General features: G+C 32.7%; 1 protein-coding gene across 3 annotated transcripts in view; it reads right to left on the bottom strand.

The window, feature by feature from the left end:
- The window catches only part of kairos, a 190,765-nt gene that overhangs the window by 22,259 nt on the left and 142,571 nt on the right, over positions 1-25,935 (bottom strand). For 2 of the 3 annotated variants that reach the window (XM_072535888.1, XM_072535887.1), the window contains exon 3: positions 1-6,588. This exon is cut by the window's left edge and continues 22,259 nt beyond it. In XM_072535888.1, coding sequence (XP_072391989.1) covers positions 5,234-6,568 — 1,335 coding nt within the window. In that variant the 5' untranslated portion in view covers positions 6,569-6,588 and the 3' untranslated portion in view covers positions 1-5,233. The remainder of the gene's footprint in view (positions 6,589-25,935) is intronic. The other variant, XM_072535889.1, reaches the window with a different exon arrangement.

The raw sequence follows: 25,935 nt of genomic DNA on the forward strand, positions 1-25,935 counted from the left end.
AATGAGAATAAACCAGAATTAAATCCACTTATTAAATCTCTTATTCGACTAGGAATACTTTGGTTTCATCACGTTATGCGGATGGATGAGAGTGATCCCACTAAAATAACTATGCTAAACAGGCCGGTCGGAAGAAGAAGAAGGGGGCGACCTAAACTCAGATATCTTTACGATGTACGGGAAGATCTGAGGAAGATTGGAGTGAGGGGCTGGAGAAGACAGACACTCGATAGGGAAGGAGGAAGAATGTTTTAAAGCAGGCCAAGGCTCACGAAGGGCTGTAGCGCCAACTGATGATGATGATACTTTGGTTTAAGTCAGCAAAGTCTGCTTGAGGGATTTGCTCCTATTCGTTACGAACTGCTTCATGGTCAAATCAATCATGGTTTCAAACTCACCATGGTTACGTCGAATACGTCGTCCCAGAATATCCCATGCATGCTCTATTGGATTTAAGGCTGCACTCCTTGGGGGCCATGGTAATAAACGAATCCCAACTTCGTCCAAGTAATCCCACGTTATTCTTGCGATGTATGATTATATATTATATTATTACCTCCTGAATAAATTTTTGCTGACAAAATTTAAATCCCATTTAAATAGTAATTACTTTAACATGGCACAAGAAAATAGCTTCAGAACAATATTAAATATATATACATATGTCGACCCACAGAATTCTTTATTAACCCTTTCGCTACTGGCCAAGTATCGGTTGCGCGTTGCTCATATACGGCGCGGGGAAAATTTTGCACTTCGCGATCGAGACGGTCACTCAGTAGTTTATATTATTTATATTGAAGTGGTTGAATCGTTTTTCCTTTGTCGGCAATTTGTTTATATTCGTTTTATCGAAGTAGTGGAATTGTTTTTCGTAAAACTTCAAAAAACAGTATTCAGAAAATACGGCGCTAGGATGAGTGATGTGCTGCCGTGTATGTACGGCATCAGTTTGGTGTATTTGCGGATCGTAACGTACATGGACGATACTAGTAAGCAAGATGGACAATGTAGAACGTACTCTTACGATTATAGCTCTCCAAAGATGTAAATACTTAAAAATGTACGGTGACAGAACTTGAACGATGGAGATTAATTTGCGTAATAGTACGGCGCTCGCTCATCAAAGCTGCAAATGAAAATCGCACTTTTACGGCAACAGTATCGAAAGGGTTAATATAAGTTTTATTCAAAAGCCAGCTACTACTGGATTCCGTTCTGAACCAGCATTACCTCCTGAATAAATTTTTGCTGACGAAAGTGCATTTTGGAATCTCTGTTTAAATAAGAGTATCAACTTGACCTAATTAATACTCCACTGAAATTACTATCCACCAAAAACTTTTATATCACATGTCAAACGTAAAATAATAAAGGTCCAACGAACAGTATGGAACAAATGGAATCAAGGCACTCACAAAAACAAATATACAGGACATTTCAACTTTTAAACAAAACCTAGTATGTCCGGTTAATGGATTACTGTACATTCAACCAACTTAGACATCTAAAAGATTAACGAAATTCGCAGAAAACTTTTCGTTGTAGTAAAATGCATGGTAAACTGCACTGGTGTTCTACATAATGTTTAACACTTTGATAAATTTTAGGAATAAAATAAATATATATGTCAATAACCCGTTGTTTATAGTTTTGCATATTTTTTTACATTTTTTTAATAAATAGTATTCTTGCATAATGTTGCAAATACTACCGTGCTAGGGATAATTTATATTGAAAGTAGATATACAAAGTACTAAAATATCACTTTTAATTTTTGTTAAAAGATACTTTGGAATAAACTAGAACATTTTGTCAATTTAAATAGTTTAATTTGTCAAGAGGACATATCGGAAAAGCCTGCCAAAATTACAAGAACTGCTGTTGCTGAGTGTGATGCCAATTTGCTGACGGTTCCTGACATAGCTAGCATAAGAAAGAACATTTACAACTGTCGTCGTAAACTGTTACCAGGTCCGTTACCAAGAAGCATATCAGAAATCCATAACGCGGTTAGTAATTATTCTCCTAAAACCTGTCGCAATGAAAGTTTTTTGTTTTTAAATCATCCTGAATTAAATGTAATTGTATTTTCATGCGAGACAAATATTCGTTTGTTGTGTAAATTAAAAACTTTGTATATGGATGGTACATTTTCATACAGTACCAAATATTTTCTACAATTATTTACTATACATGGCTTGGAAAATGGACATTATGTTCCTTTAGCATACTCTTTGTTAAAAGACAAATTGTCAATGACATACAAAAATTTATTTTCTTCATTAAGGTCTAAGATTTTTGAAACATTTCAATTATCATTAGAGCCAACTGAAATATTTGTGGACTTTGAAAAAGCAATTCACTGTGCTTTATTGTATATGTGGCCCAATGCAAAAATTAGTGGATGCCGTTTTCACTTACACCAAAACTGGTTTAAAAAAATTCAATCTTTGGGTTTGGTACAAGAATACAAGGATACAAATTCAGAAATTGAAAAATGGTTAAGGCATACGTTTGGTTTAACTTATTTAAATCCAACAGAAGTTGAAGAATGCTTTCTTTATGATTTAATGTCATATAAACCTATAAACGCAACACTTGATATATATGCAGATTATTTACTGGAAAATTACATTTTCGATAGCGCTCTATTTCCACCACACATATGGTCTAATCAGAATCCGTCTATTGCGAGGACTACAAATGCCTGTGAATTCTTTTATTCGAGATTTAATTCTTCTTTTTATTCAACACATCCTTCTATTTTTATTTTTATTGAAAAGTTAAAAGAATTTCAAGTAGACACTTATGTCAAAATAAATAGTTTACATATACACCAGCAAAAATCAAAGATACTACTGTTAAGGCTAAATTGGCATTTTTTTAGAAAATGATGGATAAACTACGATCCCAACAAATACGTAGGTTAGATTTTATAAAAGCTGTATCTTATCATTCCTATAATAGCAAATAAATCATTGGATACAAGTATATTAACGGTAAAATGTACAAAAATTAGGTACTAGTTGTATTATATTTAGATATTATTACAGTTATAAAGAAATAAAATGCACATTACTTTTATTAAAATAAATAAATAAATTAATTATGGTATTTTATTTATGTCGCAGCTATATTTATTTGGTGTCGAATATACCTGTAAGATAAAAACGGGAATTGGGGCTGGTGTCGAAAATTGCCATTAAATTTTAGTCGCTACCTGCTTAGTGTCGAAATTTCCAACGCCCGTTTACCGTGCCTTTTATTACAACGAAAGGTTTTCTGCGAATTCCGTTAATCGTTTAGAGGTGCAAGTTGGTTGAATGTACTGTACTTTGCTGTTCAGTATAATTTTTCGGCATCCTGGATGTGTGTCTTGAAACAATATCTGTACATTAGATTTATATATCGAAGTTATATTGATATAAAAACAAACGCGGAGACTTTCTGCTTATTCTGTAAATACTAGAGTCGTATTAAAGATCTGGTAAGTACCAAAAAAATACTGTGCAAATTGTGTACCCAGAAACAAGTAAATACAGATAAGATAATTAGTTTGTTAACACAATCAACTGTGATAAATAAATAACATTGTTAAAACCATTGAATGATTAGTCTAATACGATTTCGAAACAATTTTCTTGTGATATTTCGATGTGATCTACTGGGAATTAATCTCAATTTTAATTGAAGACACGTTTATTTTGACGATTGGATTTCCACTTCGGAAATTGTTCTCAAAATACAAGAATATTTGTATTTTGAGAAAGATTTTCGACATGAAACTCGAAACTACAAAATAAATGTACTTTTAATTGAAATTGTTGTTAATTCCTATTGAAAATAGTAGATAATTCGACAATATGTAAACAAAATGTGAACATTGCGGACGACAAAATGACCCTTAAAAAAACTTAATTGATAATATTCTCAAAACAACTCAGAAATATAGATAACTTGGTCATCAACAGTACAACCAAAACAAGTAACATAACATAAAAATAGTTAGGAGTATTGTGATCAACGAAAACAGGAGATCAGACAAAAAAAATTAGGTCTAAAATTGATTGTTAAGTTCTTTGCAGAAATAGGAAAGAATAGAAAAATATTTGATTAGAAACATAATCAATTTCTTTCCTTCTAAATCCTTCTAAAAGTTTTCCATTTTCATCATCTCGTTTAATTTGACAAAATATGTTTGTTCAATACAGTAATATAGTATTTACCGCCTTGAGAAAAAGTAGAAAAAGAGTGGACAGTCAAATCTCTCCAAGCAGAGCAGCGCACTCACTTAGATGTGAGAAGTCTAGTGGGTTTAAGGATCGGGTTTAAGTCCCGATGCAGACCAGAAAAACAAATGTTATAAAATCTAAAATAAATTTGAAAGTTAAATAAGAATACGCCGTTTATCAAGTCGACAGATGGATGAGTAGTACGGTAAGACATGGAGAGAAAAGACTCTGAAAAGGCGGACTTTAGCGAGGAACAATTAGGAAGAGAATAATAATAATAACAATAATCACTGTAACAATAACAACTGGATAAATAAGTTGTTAATTTAAGAACTTATTTTCAGGTACAGGCTGAGACATCTACTTTACATCGAGCAATTTGCGCAGTAGATGATAAAACGCCGCTTAAACTGAGGGAACAAGAAATGCGCATAAACCACCTGACTAAGCAAGAAAAAATGCACATCTGGATGAGTAAACCTTTGTATGGACGACATCTCAATAAGATCAGCCAATAATATGTCAAAAATACAGCGTCGAACTATTGGTTGACATTAGGACAGATGTTTCCCGAGACTGAGGGTTTTCTACTTGCCATTCAGGATTTTACAACTAAAAATTACCTAAAATATATTTTTAAAGATCCTCTGGCATATGAATGCCAAGCTCAAGAAACCATCCAACATCTTCCCGATGGCTGCCAGGCGTTTGGCGGTACTGATTATAAAGAACGACATGACTTAGTAGCAAAGATTATTCACCAAGAACTAGCTCACAAACTGGGACTTCTCCAAACCGACCAATAATAGGAAAAGAGTCCCACCAGAGCTGAATTCTTTTGATACTCCTTAAAGGGAGTAGGAGCCATATGGCTTAAATAAAGATGATAACAATAGTAAAGGATACTAATTATCGAAATAACTAATTATTTGTTTCTGGGCAAAGAATTGTCTATAAAAGTCGTTCATTCGATTAAACTCTAAAAACTAAGAAGGACTTTACTTAACAAATAAGTCTTTTAACGTTGAGCAGATAGAAGAATCGCAAGCTTCAGTCGAAGACGATTCTTCTCCTTTACTAAACCAAGTTTTCGCAGCTTTAGTACTTCCACTCTTACCTCCACTTTTGGTCGGAGAGATATTTAAGGGGCCGCTGGGAGGGTCTGAAGGTGAAGCTTTCCTTAGAAACACCTCAATCGCGCTGCCTAGGGCTTGAGGATCTACCAGAGAGCCGCTTCGTTCGTCCCAAAGCAGCTTGTTGGGTTCTTTTTCTATAACTTTCTTTTCTTTCTTCTCCTTTAAACTCCCAGCCTTAGTTTCAGTCTTTTCGATAGGTTGATGCCTCTTCACGAACCAGTTGGAAGGGGTAGATTTGCTGTCATGAGGGTCGACGTTCTCATTGAGTATGGATATGTCAAAACTGTTAGACCTAGACGACTTCAATTGACTCCTCTTCTGCTGGGCTGCTGTCTTTGCCACATCTACAGGTTTCTCCTTCTCCTTCTCCTGCACGCACTGGTTGATTTCCGTTGCAGAAGTGGAAAGAGAAGATAAAATAGAAATCAGATCAGTATTAGAACATACAATGCCAGTAGCCTTACTTTGCATACCAGAAGACTCAGCCACGGGAGTTGAGGGAAGTTCTGAAGCTCTCCGTTTGTTCATACTAGGTATTGGCGTCAGGGTTGTGCCAACAAAGTCCGAAAACCTTCTACCCGAATTTGTATAACGTTGGACGTTGCCGGAGTCATCTAGCGGTTGGACCTCACAGACCTGCTCGTTACTTGTACCCCACATCTTCATTCTAACTTTACGGGCCTGCACTATATCGTCCATAATATCAAGCTGCAGGTTATGCATGCTACCTCTAGGTTCCGTAGAAGGACACGCTATAGACTCCCTCCTATTAGGCAGTACTCTACCGGGAAATGCAGAAGTGGGAAACGCAGCTACAGATTCTCTTCTGTTCCTCCCAAACAACGTAGCAGGAACCCTAGAAATGGTAACTACTGAATGCCTCCTACCACCGGAAGAAGGCTGAGGTGCCGTCGAAAGCGTAGCCAAAAATTCCACTTGTTTGGGACCTGGACCAGCAGTTTCCCCTCTTTCCGAAAGTCTTCGTACTTGACTTGCTGTGATTCCGGAGCATTGTGGGGTTGGCAATGAATGTTTTCTAATTTCTCTGGCATATGGGGAGAGTAGGTAGGGGTTTAGAGAGTTTTCTTCTTCGGAGTTCTGCCGGGAGCTATCCCTTTTTTCTTCCTCATATTCATCGTCTTCAACAACGATGAGAGGCTCCGAGGTCTGGGTTCTTAAAATGGACTGTCTTCTCATTCTCTAGGTAGAAGGGAGATCTGCAAAAGAAATACAAATATGTTAAGATATTATAAAGATGTTAAAATACAAAAGACGTTATAAAGTAGGGGAAGGTGTTATACCTTGGACACTTTTTTACTCAATTGGGGTTTTGGAAGTTGTTATAAGTAATAAAGCAACCTGACTTGTCTAGTGTAATATTGAATTATAAAATAACAATATAATTTTTGTTAGATGTTTTTTGAACTTTTGTATTTACAAAAATTAGGTCACTTCAAAAAATGTGAACAACATTGCTGTTTTCATTGAACACAAGGATGTTGTACCATGGACACAGTATACGATAAATATTTAAACAAACCTTTATAACATGATAAACAGAAAATTACACGAATTAAAGTTAATGAAAAATAAAACTTTTATACATACAGGGTGAGTCATGAGGAACTTTACATACGTCTACCATATGTAGAGTCCCTCAGGGAGCATATCATGTGGCCACTAAAAAATGTCAACTCCTCTTCTTTATTAATTAACAGGGTGATTTGTGTAATTGACCATTTATTTCATTTTACTGTAGTGTTTATACGGCTCATTTGATTTTTTTTAATTTTTGCATGATACAGTACACTACTATCAAGCATTCGACTGGTATTAGCTAAACTAAAAAATTCCAGGACTGGCTTTGGAAAAATTAATTTAGGGATTCGTATTAAATATTACACCCTGTATATATATTTTTTTTAAAATGCAATAAGTGATTTTCAAACTACATAAATAGCCAATGAAAACGACATATGCGACAATGTTGTCGCACTTTTATTAAATTTTTAGTGAACGATCAAATCTTACCAAAAATAGAACAACCATAATGAAGTATCAAATTATAAGGTATTAATTTAAACAAATGTTATAAATTTCAAACATTTTAATTAAAATGAGTTCCTACAACATAGTCTAATACGTAGAAAATTAACATTTTTACTGTCACTTTGTATTATCTCTACGATAGAATCAATTGTTTTTCAATTTTAAATTTTTACTCATAGATCGTATTGGGGCATTATTTTCGATAAATAATAAATTAAATTGATTAAAAAGTCAAACCTCTTGTATGTGTTAGTTTTTGTTGATTGTAAATGATTAAAATTTTATGTCAAATAATAATACATTGCATCAACTGTACTAAATAAAAATAAATCTAAAAAAGTTTAAAATGAAGGTTGGCGTTGACCGTTTGACGTTTCTTGATATTTTATACCCATTGTCATTATTGTCATTATCAATTGTTATTTATGTGTACAAGAATACATATTTCTTCTGTCATATCTACGTTAAATACATTGTGTTAGTTTTGGTAGAGCTTTTGTTACTTTCGTTCAAAATGCCACATCAGTTTTCGACCACAGAATATGCAGACATAATATTTGTTTATGGATTCTGTAATGGGAATGGTAGGGCTGCTAGTAGAGAATATCGCAAGAGATTTCCTAATCGTCGAACTCCCAGTCATCCAACATTTGGGTCAGTTTTTAATTATTTGCGAGAAAATGGCACTTTTCCTAGTGGAACAACAGAGCGACATGTAGATGAAGCGCAGGAAGATGACATTATGGACGCCGTTACTATGAACCCTACAATAAGCACTAGACAAGTAAGTAGAGAACTCAATGTTACTCAATCAAAAGTAAGTAGAGTCTTACAAAAAAATAATCTATACCCATATCACATTCAAATGGTTCAGCTACTACACGCTGGAGATGAGATCGATAGGTTGGAATTTTGTAGATGAATTAACAATAATAACGCTATACAGGACACTATTTACAGATGAAGCCCAATTTACCAGAGACGGGTTAAATAATTCACGAAATTCACATGTATGGGCAGAAGAAAATCCCCATGCTATTCGAGAACGTCGTTCTCAGTTAAGGTTTTCGGTTAACGTGTGGATTGGTGTCATAAATAACCAATTAGTAGGTCCTTACTTTTTTGATGGTCCTTTAACAGGGCAGGTCTATTTGAACTTTCTACAAAATATTTTGCCGAATTTGCTTGCCAACGCGAACGTTGCTATCCGAGGGATGTATTTTCAGCATGATGGGGCACCTCCACACTTTTTACTGGCAGTGAGACAACATCTCAATAATGTTTATGGCAACAGGTGGATAGGACGTGCAGGTCCTATTTTGTGGCCTTCAAGATCCCCTAATTTCAATCCCGTTGATTACCATATTTGGGGACGATTGAAGCAACTAGTTTACGCAGTGAATATTAATAACCGACAACAATTAATTGATAGAATTATACATTGTTGTAATACTATTAGAAACGATCCCCAGAGTATCCGTAATTCAATACGTCAATTAATAATTCGGCAACAAAAATGTGTACAGGCTGCAGGGTTCCATTTCGAAAATCTATTTTGAATTAATTTTATTTTGTTACCATTATTGTATCTTTTCCAGTTCTAATTTATGGGTTTATCATAACTATGTACATATTTTTAGTTTTTTTTTAAATTGTTCTTCGTTATTGTTAGTAGTTACTGTTTTTTGTTGTGCAGTGACTCAGTTTATCATTTCAATTAAAATGTTTGAAATTTATAACATTTGTTTAAATTAATTACCTTATAATTTGATACTTCATTATTGTTGTTCTATTTTTGGTAAGATTTGATCGTTCACTAAAAATTTAATAAAAGTGCGACAACATTGTCGCATATGTCGTTTTCATTGGCTATTTATGTAGTTTGAAAATCACTTATTGCATTTTAAAAAAAATATATATACAGGGTGTAATATTTAATACGAATCCCTAAATTAATTTTTCCAAAGCCAGTCCTGGAATTTTTTAGTTTAGCTAATACCAGTCGAATGCTTGATAGTAGTGTACTGTATCATGCAAAAATTAAAAAAATCAAATGAGCCGTATAAACACTACAGTAAAATGAAATAAATGGTCAATTACACAAATCACCCTGTTAATTAATAAAGAAGAGGAGTTGACATTTTTTAGTGGCCACATGATATGCTCCCTGAGGGACTCTACATATGGTAGAAGTATGTAAAGTTCCTCATGACTCACCCTGTATAAAAAAAAAGAAAGTAGTTTAAACTTTTTACGTTTCATATCGCATGCTGGCTATAAGTGTTGATCTTTCCTCCCAGGCCATTTTCAATTTTTGAGTGATTTTCATAGACGCTATTACAAATTCTTGTTCTATAACATCAACAATTTTTCCAGGAAAATAATTATTTTCGTAAACAAAAATCACGAAATCATCTAATTGAAATTTTAAAACTTTAGAATCACTGTTTGTGTTTTCAATTTCATTATCATATATTTCAAAAGACATTTCAGATATCTGATTCTTGTAATGAAAAATTATCATTCATCATGGAGTATTCATTTCATTTCATTTTATTAAGATCATTTCATTTTATTTTATTAAGATCATTTCATTTTATTAAGATCTCCAGGAAATTTTATTTAATTTACTCAATTTAATCATTTGCTTAACAATAATTATTTAATCATTATTTAATACTTAGTTTAATATGAAAGTTTTACTCTGATGTTTACTTTACTTTAAGTTTACTCTGAAAGTGATCCAAGTGTACGCTCCGACCAAAAGCCACGACGATGAAGAAGTAGAAATATTTTATGATGAAATAAGAACAGCTATAGATACAAATAAAGCAAATTACGAAATACTATTAGGAGATTTTAATGCTAAATTGGACAAAAAAGAGGAAGATTACGAACATTTAATTATTAACTATGGCTACGGAAAAAGAAACGATAGAGGAGAAATGCTTCTCAATTTCATGAATGAACATAACATGTACTCAATGAACTCCTTTTTCAATAAAAAACCAAGCAGAAAATGGACATGGATGAGCCCCGATAAAAAGACAAAAAATGAAATAGATTATATCCTAACGAAGAATAGAAACCTAGTAGAAGACGTATCAGTATTAAATCAGCTTGACCTAGGAAGCGATCATAGACTAATAAGAACAAAACTAATAATTAACAAAAAACTAGAAAGAAAAAGAATACATAAAAAAAGATACAAATGGACATCTGAAGAAATCAAAAATAGTGAATTTAATAAAAAGATAGCGCATGCATTAAATCAAGTTAGCATGCAGCAGATAAACTCCAATGATATTGATGATTTGAATAACCTCATTACCGAACCAGTGAATAAAAGCCTTCTGCAACTGAAAAAAACCAAAAACAACATACAATGAATTAGACAAACAAATATTACAACAAATAAAAAGAAGGAAGATCTTAAATAAATCTAACAAAAGGGGAACCGACGAATATAGAGAACTTAATAGGCAGATTAGAAAAGGAATCAGACAACAAAAAAGAAAAGAAAACGAAAAATTAATAACAACAACTATTGAAAAAAATAAGAGTATGAAATGCCTCAGACCGACACTAGGACGACGTCAGATGATATCATTAATGGGAAAAGACGAAAATGAAATCACAACTAGAGAAAACATACTGACACGAATAGAAGAATTTTACACAGAACTTTACAGAACACATCAACAAGATGATGAGATGAGACCAGCACGGAAATTAATAAAAAATGTTGGATCAGAAATAATGCCAAAAGTAACAATTTCAGAGGTAACTACAGCATTGGAAAATATGAAGAGAAATAAAGCTGCAGGAGAAGATAATATTACCACAGATATGATATTAGAAGGAGGTAAGGAACTAATTGCAATTGTAACTAAGCTTGTGGACAGTTGTTTACATCAGGGCAAAGTCCCTAAGAGCTGGAACAACTCTAAAGTAATCTTATTACACAAGAAAGGTGATAGTCGAAAATTGGAAAACTACAGACCCATCAGCCTATTGTCACACCTGTTTAAAATACTCACCAAAGTCATAACTACTCGACTAACAAGGAAATTAGACGAATACCAACCATACGAACAGGCAGGTTTTAGAAAAGGCTATTCAACTTCCGATCACCTGTTAACCACAAAAATATTAATAGAAAAATGTAACGAATACAAGTTTCCAGTTTTCCTAGCATTTGTAGACTACAAAAAAGCTTTCGATACCATAGAACAGACGGCCGTAATAAACGCAATGCAAAATTGTAGAATAGACAGCAGATATATTAACTTAATAAAAGAAACTATGAACCAAGCTACAGCTACATACTACCTAAATGAAAATGAACACACGAACCCTGTACCATTAAACAGGGGAGTCAAACAGGGAGATACTTTATCACCCAAACTGTTCACCTTAGTTTTGGAGGACGTTTTTAAAAACCTAAATTGGAAATATAAGGGTATAAACATCAATGGCCGCTACCTCAGTAATCTACGATTTGCAGATGACATAATCCTGATAGCTACTGACCTACAAGAAATGCAAACCATGCTTTTAGAACTACATACCGAATCTTCTAAAATAGGACCGAAAATGAATTTAAACAAAACAAAAGTCATGCACTCCGAAGACACCGTGACAATAATAAACGATAAAGTTATAGAAAAAGTTGAAGAATATATATACTTAGGACAAAAAATAATACTAAATAGGGAAATTCAAACTGAAGAAATAAAAAGAAGAAGAAAGTTAGCTTGGGCAGCATTCGGTAAACTGAACTATACACTCAGAAATCAACAAATTCAATTACATCTTAGATCTAAAGTTTTTGATGCATGCATTATTCCGATATTAACTTATGCGGCACAAACATGGACAATCACAAAAAAGAATATGAATATACTTAGAGTCACTCAACACGCGATGGAAAGAGCAATGCTAGGTAAATCACTTAAGGACAAGAAAACAAACACATGGATAAGACAGAAAACCAAAGTCACCGATGTGGTGCAAAAATCATTAAAGTTGAAATGGGAATACGCTGGACATGTAGCTAGGAGCGATCTAAACAAATGGCACAGATCAATTTTAACCTGGAGACCATACCAACAAAAAAGACCCAGAGGCAGACCTCCTATGAGATGGGCAGATGATCTGAAAAGGACTGCCGGGAAAAATTGGCTACAAGTAGCGTACAATAAAAAACAATGGAAAGGAAGACTTGAAGAGGCTTATGTTCAGATGTGGACGTGAATGGCTAGACGACGAAGAAGAAGTTTAATATGTACTTGTATTCTGGTAAGTATATTTTATTTTTGTTAAATTTTAAAAATAAATATAAATAAAAAAATAAATAAATAAATAAATATTATCCTTTAAATATTTCTGAGATCACTGTTTTTTTACCTCAATATAAAATATATTTAATTTCATCAGTAAAGTGATCTAATTTTAGACTTATGATATATTTTTCTACTTATTCGCAATTTTTTATCACGAAATCAATACGTAGAAATTTCAAACATTCATTCTTCTTATTTCTTCTTATTCTTATACACTTTATTCTATAGCAAACGCATTACTACTAATGGAAGTGAACCTATTCTGTGAAATGGAAACATCTAAATTTGAACATCGATCGAACGTTAAGCGAAACAGCGAACGTCAAGATTTTTTTTGTTGAGGCCGAGAAAAATCAACTGCTGTTCTCCCGCATTCAAATTTGTTGGGAAATTTTCCGTCCAACATGTTTTAGCTTCATCGGCAGTCGTGATCGAACATATTTTCTGATAATTAAAATCGCTCAGTTACATTTTTCCGACGGTTATCGCCGTATTGTCTTTTTAGAAGATATTTTTAAAGCTGCCGTAGCTTTATTTTTATTTACACTATTATAAAAGTTCATTTTGCAGGTTGTTTTATTTTTATAATATTTTGTTATCGGAAATCGATACTTGCACAATTGTAGATATAAATAAAAGAGTAATGTCATTGATATTTTCTAGAGATACGTGCCAGGAACAAAATTAAGATCTTGAAATATTTATAAGATTGCAGAAATAGAACGGTATCATAAATAATAAACAAAATAACTCACTGACATTTTGATACATAAAAGAATGAAGACGTGTCAACCTCATAAGCTAACTTGGGCCAAATTAACAATGTTTAACTTAAGTTGAGCCAAAAAAATCAAAAAATCTCTCTCTCTCTCTCTCGATCTCTCTCTCTCTCTCGGATCCAGAGGGAGGGGTTACGGGGTCATGGGGTCAGGACCCTCCCCTTAAAAATATTTGAAAACTCACTTATCCTATTGGTGGTAAGACTAATATGATATATAAGCCATATATAAGTTGCATACAATCAGGCAATATAGAAATCATGCAAATGTGATTTTTTTTTTCGAATTTTAGGAATTTTTTAAAATTTATTTGTTCAACCGTGCACTTGTTTGCAATTGTGTTGTTTGTTTAAAAATATGTTACATATTTTTTTATCATAATTTAAAAGAAAATTTATATTACAATTCGATAATTACGTTACAAGTGACAACGATGGTCGGCATAGGCCCGATCGTTTGGTGGCTAAACAGCAAGCATAAACACGACAATATAAATCGTTGTCCGGCAAGCTGCTTAACTTCAAACGCTTTTTGTACGGGGATCTTATGTGAACTGGGTCGGCCAATTCCGATCGGGCCTATTAATGATATTTAAAATGACTGAATACGATTCGATGCTTTCTGCGGTAATATAATAACATAGTTGTTTTAACGGACGCTAATGTATTAAGTGATTTAGTACATTTAAAAGTTATTTACATGCATTAACATAATTTTTGAATATATGATTTTCAATTTTAAAGCTCTTAAAATTATTGGGTAAGCCTGACCGATCTTGCCTACCCCCAAAAGCCGCCACTGCACACAGTTCCAATGGCTGATATTGAGGAGGATTTGCAGTCACCAATAGACCTGTGACAAATAAGGCAAGAATTTTTACAGTAAGCAAAAACGAAGAAATACAGTACCATAGAAATAGAGAACAGACGAGATTGATTTTCAACTGCCTCAGAAGATGTAATATGCACCTGAACAATGATACAAAAACATTAAAACTCTCCTAGAGGGAAATTTTTTTTCCTTTATCCTCTCAATTAATAATACTAACACTACAGTATATTCCCTCTATAATGAACACGGTTGCTACGAGGTTTCACTTATAATGAGGTATATTAGATGTCCCGTAGACTTTCTGTTGAACTATAACCTTCTATAGCGATGAAAATTTGGTTATAACGAGAGAAAAAACGATCGAAAAACGTGTTTTCTTACGTTTTTGGCCCGGCCATGGCTATAAATAAATACCCTTTTTAACTGCCGCCCGCAATAAACTTGTTGTAGGAAATTGTTGTAGGAAATTTACAATTTATGATTCACAAGTGTTAGTGTAGCGGTTAGACCATTCGCACTTAACAAACTACGTAAAGAAGCTTAAAAACACGACAAATGAAACAAATTTCACCAGAATTTACACATAGTAACATAGATTACACACTATGACTCTTAAAAGAAAAGCATTTACTTTAGAAGAAAAAAATTAACACCCTTAAAGATGTTGAGAACAGTAAGAAGAAAGCAGAAGTTTGTCGTGAAAGAGGAATTTCAAGTTCTACTCTATCTACCATGCTCAAAAATAAACACAAGATTTTCGAAGCAGGTTCATGTTTTTCCGGTAAATCGAAAGAACTACTTGCCGCAACTAATAAAGAACTCGATACTGCAATGGTCAAATGGTTTACCGTAAATAGGGTTGCGAATGTTCCAATAAATGGACCACTGCTTCAAGAAAAAGCAACACAGTATTCGCAGGCGCTAGGTGATGAGAATTTTAAAGCAAAGAGTGGGTGGATGAGCCGTTTTAAGGCCAGGCACGAAATTACGTGTGGAAAAATTTGCGGTAAAGCGAAGAGTGTTTCCAAAGAAGTCACCAATAACCGGTTGAAGTCATGGCCTACAATAAGAAAAAATTACAGTGACGATAATGTTTTCAATGCCGACGAGCTTGGACTTTTTTTTTAAACTTACTTCAGATAAGACACTCAAATTCAAATTCAAATTCAAACGTTGTATAGGTGGAAAGTTATTAAAAGAAAGGGTAACTGTAGTCGCGTGTGCCAACATGCCCGGTTCCAAAAAAAGCAAATTAGATATCATTGGGAAATCTCAAAAATCACGATGTTTCAGAGGTGTGAATCAGCTTCCTGTCACATATAAATTTAATAAAAAATCGTGGATGACAGCAGAGATTTTTAGTGAAGAACATTTGAAGTTTGATAGAGAGTTGGGACATCGTAACATTCTTTTACTTGTTGACAATTGTACAGCCTATCCGAAAATTAACGGTTTAAAAAACATTCAACTTCTTTTTTTTACCCTCAAACTACACATCTGTTCTGCAACCGATGGGTCAGGGCATCATAAAGTTCACTACAGAAACTATTTAGTTAAGCGGATTCTGAATAATGTGAAAAACCGTAGTGAATCCCCTGTTACTATATTAGATACCATAAATTTCATCCACAAAGCATGGACACTCGTAGATAAAAAAACCATCAGAAAATGTTTCGGTCATGCGGGGTGGACAGAGATTGAGGTAAAAAAGAAGATGAATATCCTGTAGCAGAGTGGTTAAGGTTACAACAGGAAGGTCAAGAACTAACTCAACTGAACAATGATGACGAGTTTGCTGAATTCATTGCCGTTGATGATGACGTCATTGTTTGTGATCTTCCGACGGATAGTAAAATGATCGCGAAAGTAATAAATCCGCCGGCGGAGCGCGTTATCGTCAGTGACGAAAGTGATGAAGATGGAGAAGACAATCGCGGTGAATCTATGTCTATGCCTAATACACAAGATGTGGAAAGTGATTTAAACGTTGTAAGAAACTTTATCCAAAGACAAAACGCAAATGAAGAAGCATACAACTGTTTCACATCTTTAGAAAACATGATAGATAGAATACTGGACAATTTAAAGCTGTCAAAAATGACAGACTTCTTCCAATTGCCAATAGTTTATGTTATCTTTGAAAATACACTTTATACATTATGTAGTTGGAATGTAAGTATAGATTTTTTGTTTTAACGTAAATCATTGACAATAAAAGTAAACAACTTTTTTTCAAAAACGCCATTCAAACAATATTTAGCATCTTATATTGCTCCGAATGGCTTCACTATAGGAAGTTAATGTTTTAAAAAACTACATATTCATATGTATGCACAGTATTATTGTTGTCTGATATAACGAGATCGGCTTATTAGGTAATTAGTCTGCGTTTCAGTTCTCGTTATAGAGAGAGTCTACTTAATTACATATTAATATAATTAATAATAGGATTAATTTTTTTGCAAAATTGCCAAAAATATTGGTTGATGTAATTTTAAGATAGGATTTAATAAAAAATGTAATAATTTAAAGCTTTATGTTGCTTTGGATTTAAACACCTAGCTCCACCTAGGAAAGAAATATGAACTAACAACTGACATGAATAAACCTATCTGACAGATACAATGTAAAATATTTATTTGCCAAATAAAGTACCGAGTAAGAAGATATCTGCAAGATAAATTGTGTGTATTGTAGTTTGTTATTTATTGTAGGTTATTGCGAAATCAAAGATTATCATGTTTAATGTTTATAAACCATAAATATTTGAGTCAGAATCGACTATTTTAATTTTTATAATAATAGATACTTTTTAAGAGGTTTAGATTAAGTAAACCGGACAGTGAGCTTATATTCCGCTGTTTTTTAAACGCAGCATTGGCTGATATTTACTCGACTGATAGTTTCTGCCCTTCAGGGACGATTTTTAAAAAATAATTATTTAATTTACAAATGCGAGAGAACTTTATTGCGTTCTTAAAAGTTACAATATTAAAATCAGACTTCACTGTACAAAGTTTCAAATCAGACTGAATAATAATTAATTAAAATGAAATACATTACACATTGAAAAATAAAACAATAATTCGCAAGTTGCACTTTTATATTCAGGTCGATCATAGTTCAGGTGCTGACGCATCGGATTTAGGGTATTGGCTTATGGGGTCAACGACTATAACTCCTCCACCCTTAGTTTCTGGAATTTTTCATGGAATTGAAAAATGACCTAGGTTGGGCTTGGGGTAGGTTTTTTTCAGGATCATCTTGGATGTGAATACTCTCCATGGGACTATCATCTTTTCTTTGCGAATTCGTTCTTCTTATACATTTAATACCAAAATATGCAAAAATTATTATAATCAAAAATATTATTGATAAGTTCCAAAAATTAAAAACTCTAGTAGCTTTTGAGTTTTTAAGTATCAATGTTTTAATTTCTTCTTGTTTCTTCTTAACTAAATGAATCTGGTCCAGTTGGACATCTTCGATATGAACTTCGGGAATCTCTTCTCGATGAGGATGAGGAATAACTATATTCGGAAGTAATAGTGGCTGACTTTCAGAAATGAGGCGGTTATTGCTAAATGTTTGGTCTTCTGTGCTAAACTGGCATGGGAAGGGAACTGTGATGAGATAATTTCCAGAAATTAATTGAAGATCTGTGTTGGTACAGTTCATTTGGATTTTGGTTTTGGTTACCAAAATAGCGATGTAGTGGGACTCATCTACTTGCTGGATTATATTTTTTGAAATGTGAACTTCTATTCTTTGGCATCTCGTAGGATTAGATTTCAGTTTAAGGAGTTGAAATAGACAGTCCTCTTCATTTTTACTTTTCAGATGATTCTCGGGACAAAAGAACTTTGGCTTCAGATTGGAGCATGGTACAGATGTGTATTGGTAAAAATTTTCATTCATTATCAGATAGGTGTTAGGGGGTACTATGGTAGTTCGATTTACAGTAGGAATCGAGTATAAATGATAGTAGGAGTATTCGTCGGGATAAGCTATTGGAACATGGACAATGAAAACAATTGTCAAGTTAGAGTAGTACGCTTCTGTTTCTAAGATATTATAATATTTATTTATGTCTGATGTAATATTCGGATAAATTAGTTCGTTTCTTGAATGATATTTCATAATTTGAGTTAATATTGACTTTAGTTCATTAATTTTCACTATACTACTATTTAATATACCTAGTCTCGCAAATGTTATAGAGTTTTCTATTTCTGTTAGCAACTGTAATATAATATTTATACTTATACTTAATTGGTCTAAAATATTTCTAGTTATAAGGAAATCTTCGAAATTAAAAATAAATTTATTAAGGTTTAAACGAATAGATTCTAAACCAGAGAAAATTACTTCTTGGTTACTCTTTATGAGAGAAATAGTATTATTAAAATTCTCTACAATCTCAATCGATAATGAAATTTGTTTATTAAGTTTATTTACAATTTTATTTTGGTTACTTTTTAGTTCTTCTAGTGCGTTATCATAATGTTTTGCGTCTTCTGTATCTAAGTTTCCTGTAATACATTTAATAATTGAGCCTAGTCCGTCTATAAGACCTCTTTTTGCTCTGTGGTCAGGTAATAGTGATTGGAGTTTTTGTTCAGCTAATTGTAGCTGGAAGAAAAGGACACGATCAAAATTTTCTAATTCGGAATAATAAGGACTACTAAGGCCGTCTTTAATGGCAGCTGTTACATTTTGGTAAGAAAGTCTTAGGGTATTAATTTCTTTTTGAATTGGTTCTAAATTGACATAATGAATAAATGAATGAGTACTGGATTTAATTTTTGCAGTACCTAATTTATAAGGGAGTATTCCGGGATTGACTTTAAGATTTGTAAAGGTGATTTCTTTAGTCTCGGCTTGTTGAAGGCCCAGGATCATCATCGTTGTCATTAGGAACCTGCAAGAGTTTTTTCCGGTTAGTTTTTGGTCGTCTTAAGTTTTGTTTATGTAAAAGTCTTTTTTGAGTAGCAACTTTAATTTTTGCATCTTTAACAACTTTATCTTTCATAAATTTAGGGTTAAGTTTATTTCGTACAAGTGTAGTGTTTTTCCTGTAAACATCACTGTCTTCTTCGTATGTGAGTGGTTCGTGTCGATCCTTATTGTGATATTCAATACTTTTTTCTTTTTGTTCGATCAATTTTTTATTAAGTTCTTTATAGATCTCTTTGGTCATATCTCTATGTTTTTGCATATAATTATTAATCAGTTTTTGGTCTATGTTCATATCAAATATTTCTTTAGTGTTAATGTGTCCATTTATAATATCTATAGGCTTTTGTTGAGTTACGGAATGTATTGAGTTATTATATCCTAAAATAGCATAAGGCATTTGATTTAAGATATCAATTTTTCCATCTGATTTACTTCTAATTATTCGTAGGTGTTCTATTAGAGTAGAATGAAATCTCTCTATAGATCCTTTAGATTGGGTACTATTTGTAGTAACATAATGAGTTTTTACTTTATGTATGTCGAAGAATTCTTGTACAACAGAGTTTTTTAATTCTGTGCCTCGGTCCATAGTTACGAGATCAGGAATTCCATGATGTGTCATGAAGGTTAGAAAAGCTCTTACAATTTCAGTACTTGTCAAAGCTGAAAGTGGGTATGCTTGACCGTATTTAGAAAATGTGTCTATTATAGTAAGAAACTTTTGGCCTTGACTTTGAAAAGTGTCTGCAAATATTATTTCAAACGGTTTTGTAGCTGTGGGTGTAATCATTAATTTTTGATTTGGCGGATTACGATCATATTTATTTACTTGGCAAATATTACAATTATTTATAAAATCTGTTACATCTTGTTTTATTCCTGGCCAATAGTAGGTACGTTTAATTCTAGTTTCTGTTTCTAGAATGCCTCGGTGATTGGTTTTTCCTTCATGAAATAACCTTATTTTTTCATGCTGTTCATCTTTGTCTACTAAATCTTTTAAGATGCTGTTACATTTTATTAACTTGTAGGCAGAATTTTTAAATGTGTTTTTTAACGTTTCTAATATTTCTGGTATAAAGGTGTCTTCTTTGAAGTACACAGCATATTTGTATTTTGGGTCAATGTAATTTTTAAATATATTAATAGTTTCTTGTACAATATTATTTTTTGAAATTTGGATGTAAAGTCTTTTTCTGTTGGGAAATATTTTTTCAATTTTTGGTTTGGCAGCTGAGTGTAAAACAAAATCAATTACAATTTGGTGATCAAAAACATTGAGATGTTTATCAGAAATGAGCATTCCTAGTATTGGATCTTCTATACTAGTATGTACAGTTTCTCCATCATCATTGTTATCTTCAATGTCATTATCTTGGTCATTTCCTTGTTCTATGTTTTCTTCGGTAATGTCATCGTCGATATTTACAGCCATCGAAACGCTATCATCATCGTTCCTTGTCGGAGTCTTATTTTGTTCTTCCATGTATTTTAAAAATTCATTACAATTAATCTCTATTCTAGATAGGGAGTCTGCATTTGCATTGCAACTTCCTTTCTTGTATTCGATTATGTAATCAAATTCTTCTAATTTTAAACGCCATCTCACTAATCGTGAATTTGGTTCTTTTAAAGACATAAGCCACTGTAAAGGTTTATGGTCTGTCATAATTTTAAATTGTCTTCCAAATAGATAAGGTCTAAAATATTTAGTTGCCCATACTATCGCAAGAAGTTCTTTTTCTATAACACTGTAGTTTTGTTCGGACTCGTTTAATGTTCTCGAGGCATAAGCTACTGGTTTGTCTTGACCATTTATCAGTTGAGATAATACGGCTCCTACTGCTACATTACTTGCATCAGTAGTTAATATAAAATCTTTATCAAAATCTGGATACTGAAGTATAGGTTCATTAATTAATAAATTTTTGCAATCTTCGAAACATTTTACAAATTCTGGAGTGTGTTCTATCTTAGCATCCTTTTTTAAACATTTCGTTAATGGTTTAGTTAATCTGGCAAAATCTTTTATAAATCTCCTGTAATATCCTAACAATCCTAAAAATCCTTTTATTTCGCGTGCTGTTTTAGGAATTGGATATTTGACAATTGCATTAATCTTATCTGGGTTTGGTTTTACACCTTCTGTAGTTACAATATGACCAAGATAGGCTACTTCTTTTCTTAGAAATTCACACTTATCTAATTGTATTTTAAAATTATTGGCTTGTAAACGTTTAAAAACTTTTTCTAAATTTACAATATGCTCTTGTAGTGAGGTAGAAAAAATAATTATATCGTCTAAGTAAACAAGACAGATGTCATCTTGAAGACCTCGCAGAATATCGTCCATAACTCTCTGAAAAGTTGCAGGAGCATTCTTGAGTCCAAATGGCATACGAACATATTCATAATGTCCATTCTCAACATTAAAAGCTGTCTTGGGAATATCGTCTGGGTGCATCTCAATCTGATGAAAACCACTAGCTAGATCAAGTGTACTAAAATAGTTGCATCTGCCTAATTTATCGAGTGTATCGATAATATTTGGTAATGGGTATTTGTCTGGAATTGTTTTCTCGTTCAGTTTCCTATAATCTACGACAATTCTCCATTTCTTTTTTCCTGATGCATCTGCTTTTTTGGGTACTACCCAGATCGGCGAAGACCAAGGTGAGTTGCTTGGTCTAATAATTCCTTGTTCTAACATTTTGTTTATTTGACTATTTACTTCTGGTTTATGAACAAAGGGGTATCTATACGATTTACTATAAATAGGTAGTTCATCCTTAGTTTTTATAAAATGCTTAACTCTATTTGTAAATGTAAGAGGTTTATCCTCGCTATGAAAAAGATTAAAATATTTATTACAAATTTTTAGAATATTTTGTTTTTCTTCAGAGTTCATATGAGATGTACGGATTAAATTTTCAATATTAAATTTTTCGATTTCGTCAGCAGGCACTATGTCTGCATGGAATAATTCATGACAATTTTCATCAAAAGGAACAGTATCAATTGGAGCATCTAAGGTGACAAAAATTTCATCTTGGGTTCGGTTATAGATTTCGACTAGAGCAAAACCGTCTATTGCGTTCGAGAGACATGCAGGGATTTCACATTTTTGAATAGTTTGGTCAGGGATAAATATACATCCTGATTTTTGAGAAACTGGAATTTTAGCTACACTACAAGATAAGGGGTCCAATTTTTGTTTAAAGATTATTTTTAGGTCAGATTTATAATACGTTATAGGTATACTAGCATATGGAGTAGTTAAATGAGAATTTACGAAATCTAACTTGGCATTAAGATATTTTATATTATCTAGTCCTAAAAGACCATCGAAACTTCTATGAAAATCAAAAAGATGGAACTTAATCTTACCTTCCTGATTAAATTCTGAAAAAATGGGGATTTCTGCACAAAAGTCCTTCTTTGTACTTTGAAATACTGCGGAAACAACAAAGGGTTCGTAAAAGATATAATTTTTGTAAAAAAGGTTAGCTTTTTCGGGATTTAAAAACGATTTAGAGGAACCTGTATCTACCAGTAACTTTAATGGAGGATCATGAATCTGAATATATGGCAGTTCTCTTTTATTTGTGGAAAAATTTAATTCTATTAAGTCGGTTGGTTTTGAAAGATGCCGTCTTGAAAATTTTGATGATGCTCTTCGTTAACAATATCATAAGTTTGTTGATGAGAGGTCTGAGAAGTATTTTGGTGATCACTATTATTAATCGATTCGTATTCAGTATTATATAGTTCTTCGAATGTAAAATTTTGATTTGGATTTCTAGGGTTGTGGAAATTATTCCTAAATTGGGGAGTACTATTTCTAGTAGTTGTACTCATAGGAGTAGATGTGTTTGGAGCAAAATTGGGATTTGATCGCCAAGCGTTCTGAGCTGGCTTGTTAGAGTTTTGAAAGCTATTTCTGAACTGGGGAATACTATTCCTAGTAGATGTACTCATGTTAGTGGGTCTGTTGGGAACAAAATTTGGATTTGGTCGCCAAACATTTTGAGTTGGCTTATTAGAATTTTGGACATTATACTGATAGTTTTGGGGAGTGTTTCTTTGATACTGATGTGATTGTGAAGGTTGAAAATGTCTATCATTGCGAGAATTTATTTGGGAATTTAAATGAAAGTTATAGTTTGGTTTTCTAGAATATTTGTTACTATTATTATTATTATTATTAGTATTAAAATTTTGACTTTTTTGATAGTATTTAATATTATCTTCTTCTTTAATGAATTGTATAGCTTGCTCGATAGATTGTGGTCTCATTGCACGAATTATGGGTCCTAAAGGTTCTCTTAAACCTGCTAAAAATGTTTTCAATGCTTGTTTGTTAAAGAAATCTCGTTTATATGTACGTTCCTGACCAAGATGGTGTAAATCTATATAGTTACAAATAGAATTTAATAAATCTAGCACCTTTTCATGAAATTGATAAGGTGATTCGTTTGGCTTTTGTTTAAGATTAACTAGATCCTGATTTAGACAATTTTCGTCTCTTTGATCAGCAAAATTTAAAATTAATGTATTTTTTATACCATCCCAATCAGTATTACCGCTAATCGCAATTATTTCTTCAGCTCTTCCTTCTAATTTATTTAATATACCGTTCAATAATAAACAATTTTGAAAGCTATTAGGATTAGTTGTATCAAAATAATGTTGTAAGATTGATTCGGTAGCATTTATAAATCTATAAAGTTTATTGATATTGCCATCAAAACGAGGAATAATGGCTAAATTTGCGATATCTAACTTAGGTACAATAATAGTAGCATTTGAAGTACTTGGTGAAGTCATTTTATTTTTATTTAATACTTTTCTTTCTTAATTATATTCTTATCTATCAAAAATAATAAGTAAATAATACGTACTCTTGACTATTATTTTCACAAAAGGATTTAATAGGCAAAGAGGAGTCTGAATATGAATAAAAATTATTAGCTTACCACATTTATGTACTTCTGCTTGTTTATTCTGATGTCCCTGGAAATTCTGGATGTCCTGATGGAGCCCAAAATCACTGACAGTTCGAAAAATTTATGAAAAACGGAAACCGGTTCTTTTTTCGCCAAAGAGTTAAAACTCACGAATATCCGCAATGGAATTCTACGAAAAATCCTACTGACTGCGCCACTGATAGTTTCTGCCCTTCAGGGACGATTTTTAAAAAATAATTATTTAATTTACAAATGCGAGAGAACTTTATTGCGTTCTTAAAAGTTACAATATTAAAATCAGACTTCACTGTACAAAGTTTCAAATCAGACTGAATAATAATTAATTAAAATGAAATACATTACACATTGAAAAATAAAACAATAATTCGCAAGTTGCACTTTTATATTCAGGTCGATCATAGTTCAGGTGCTGACGCATCGGATTTAGGGTATTGGCTTATGGGGTCAACGACTATAACTCTCGTATTTTGAAGTACCTATCAGATTTATTTAGAACCAGATAACACTGTTTCATTACAAGTTAAACTTTTAAAAATTGCAGATATAAAATATAATTGTGTATTGTTTAATGTTTAATTAATGAAAGTGCTTATTGAAAATGGCAAATAACCGAAACGTTTAAGCAAGAATTAAGCGTTTTATTTATAATAGACCGACAAACCCAAAAATTAAAAAAGTTTTTATTTAACAATTCACGGTCAAGAAATATCAAACAATAATAGAAGCGTGCATTTCCATAACGTTTTAAGTGTCAATATGCCTCATTTGGTTTTTTTAAGTTAAATGAGTTGCAAGTGCCATGTTCCATCGCCTAAAATTTATTTCATGTCGATATAGTGGGGATAAAGTAGCGGTGCAAGTCATAACGTTGTAAGTATCGTAGTGCAATTCTGTTAAATGTAGAGTGGCGCATCAGTTACTAAATTATTTTTGTTTGGACGTGTTGGGTTGGGTTTAAACATTAGTATTTGGAACGAATATGGATGAAACTACAGAAAAACGGTCCAAAAAGAAAAGAAGAGTTGTTGATAGTTGGAAAAAAAATAAAACCAAGAAAATGAGAAACTCTGGCGAAGAATATGTTTCTCTAGTCAATAAAAAGACCGTTACAAAGAAAATGCCACCAGCTGATGTAAGTATGGTTTAAAGAGATACCTATCTAAATAGACGTTAAAACATAAATAATTTTTTTTTGTTTAAATCTATCTAAATAATCCAAAATTGTTTTAGGTAAAATGCAAGTGTCCACTAGCATGTAGATCCATAAGACTGGAATACCTTGTTGAGTTGTACAATCATTTCTATGAAATTGCTTATTATAGTAAGCAGCAAAGTTACCTACAAAGGTTTATTCATCCCCAATTAATCAAAAGGAGACGTCATGGTCAGTACGAACATCCCAGTGAAAGTAGGAGAAAGCACTCTTTCACCTACCTTACTTTTGCCTGGAGGATCTGAAATAAGGGTTTGCTTCAAAACATTTTGTAGTACGTTTGCCGTAACTCCAAGAAGAGTGCAACTTTTGGGAGAAAAAATTCTTGATGGTAAAATGGATATGTCAGAAAAACGAGGAGGGGCTCGACAAAATATTTTCAAGACTGTCTGGACTAACA

The sequence above is a fragment of the Diabrotica undecimpunctata genome, chromosome 6 (genome assembly GCF_040954645.1).
Source record: "Diabrotica undecimpunctata isolate CICGRU chromosome 6, icDiaUnde3, whole genome shotgun sequence".
Taxonomy (NCBI): Eukaryota; Metazoa; Arthropoda; class Insecta; order Coleoptera; family Chrysomelidae; genus Diabrotica; species Diabrotica undecimpunctata.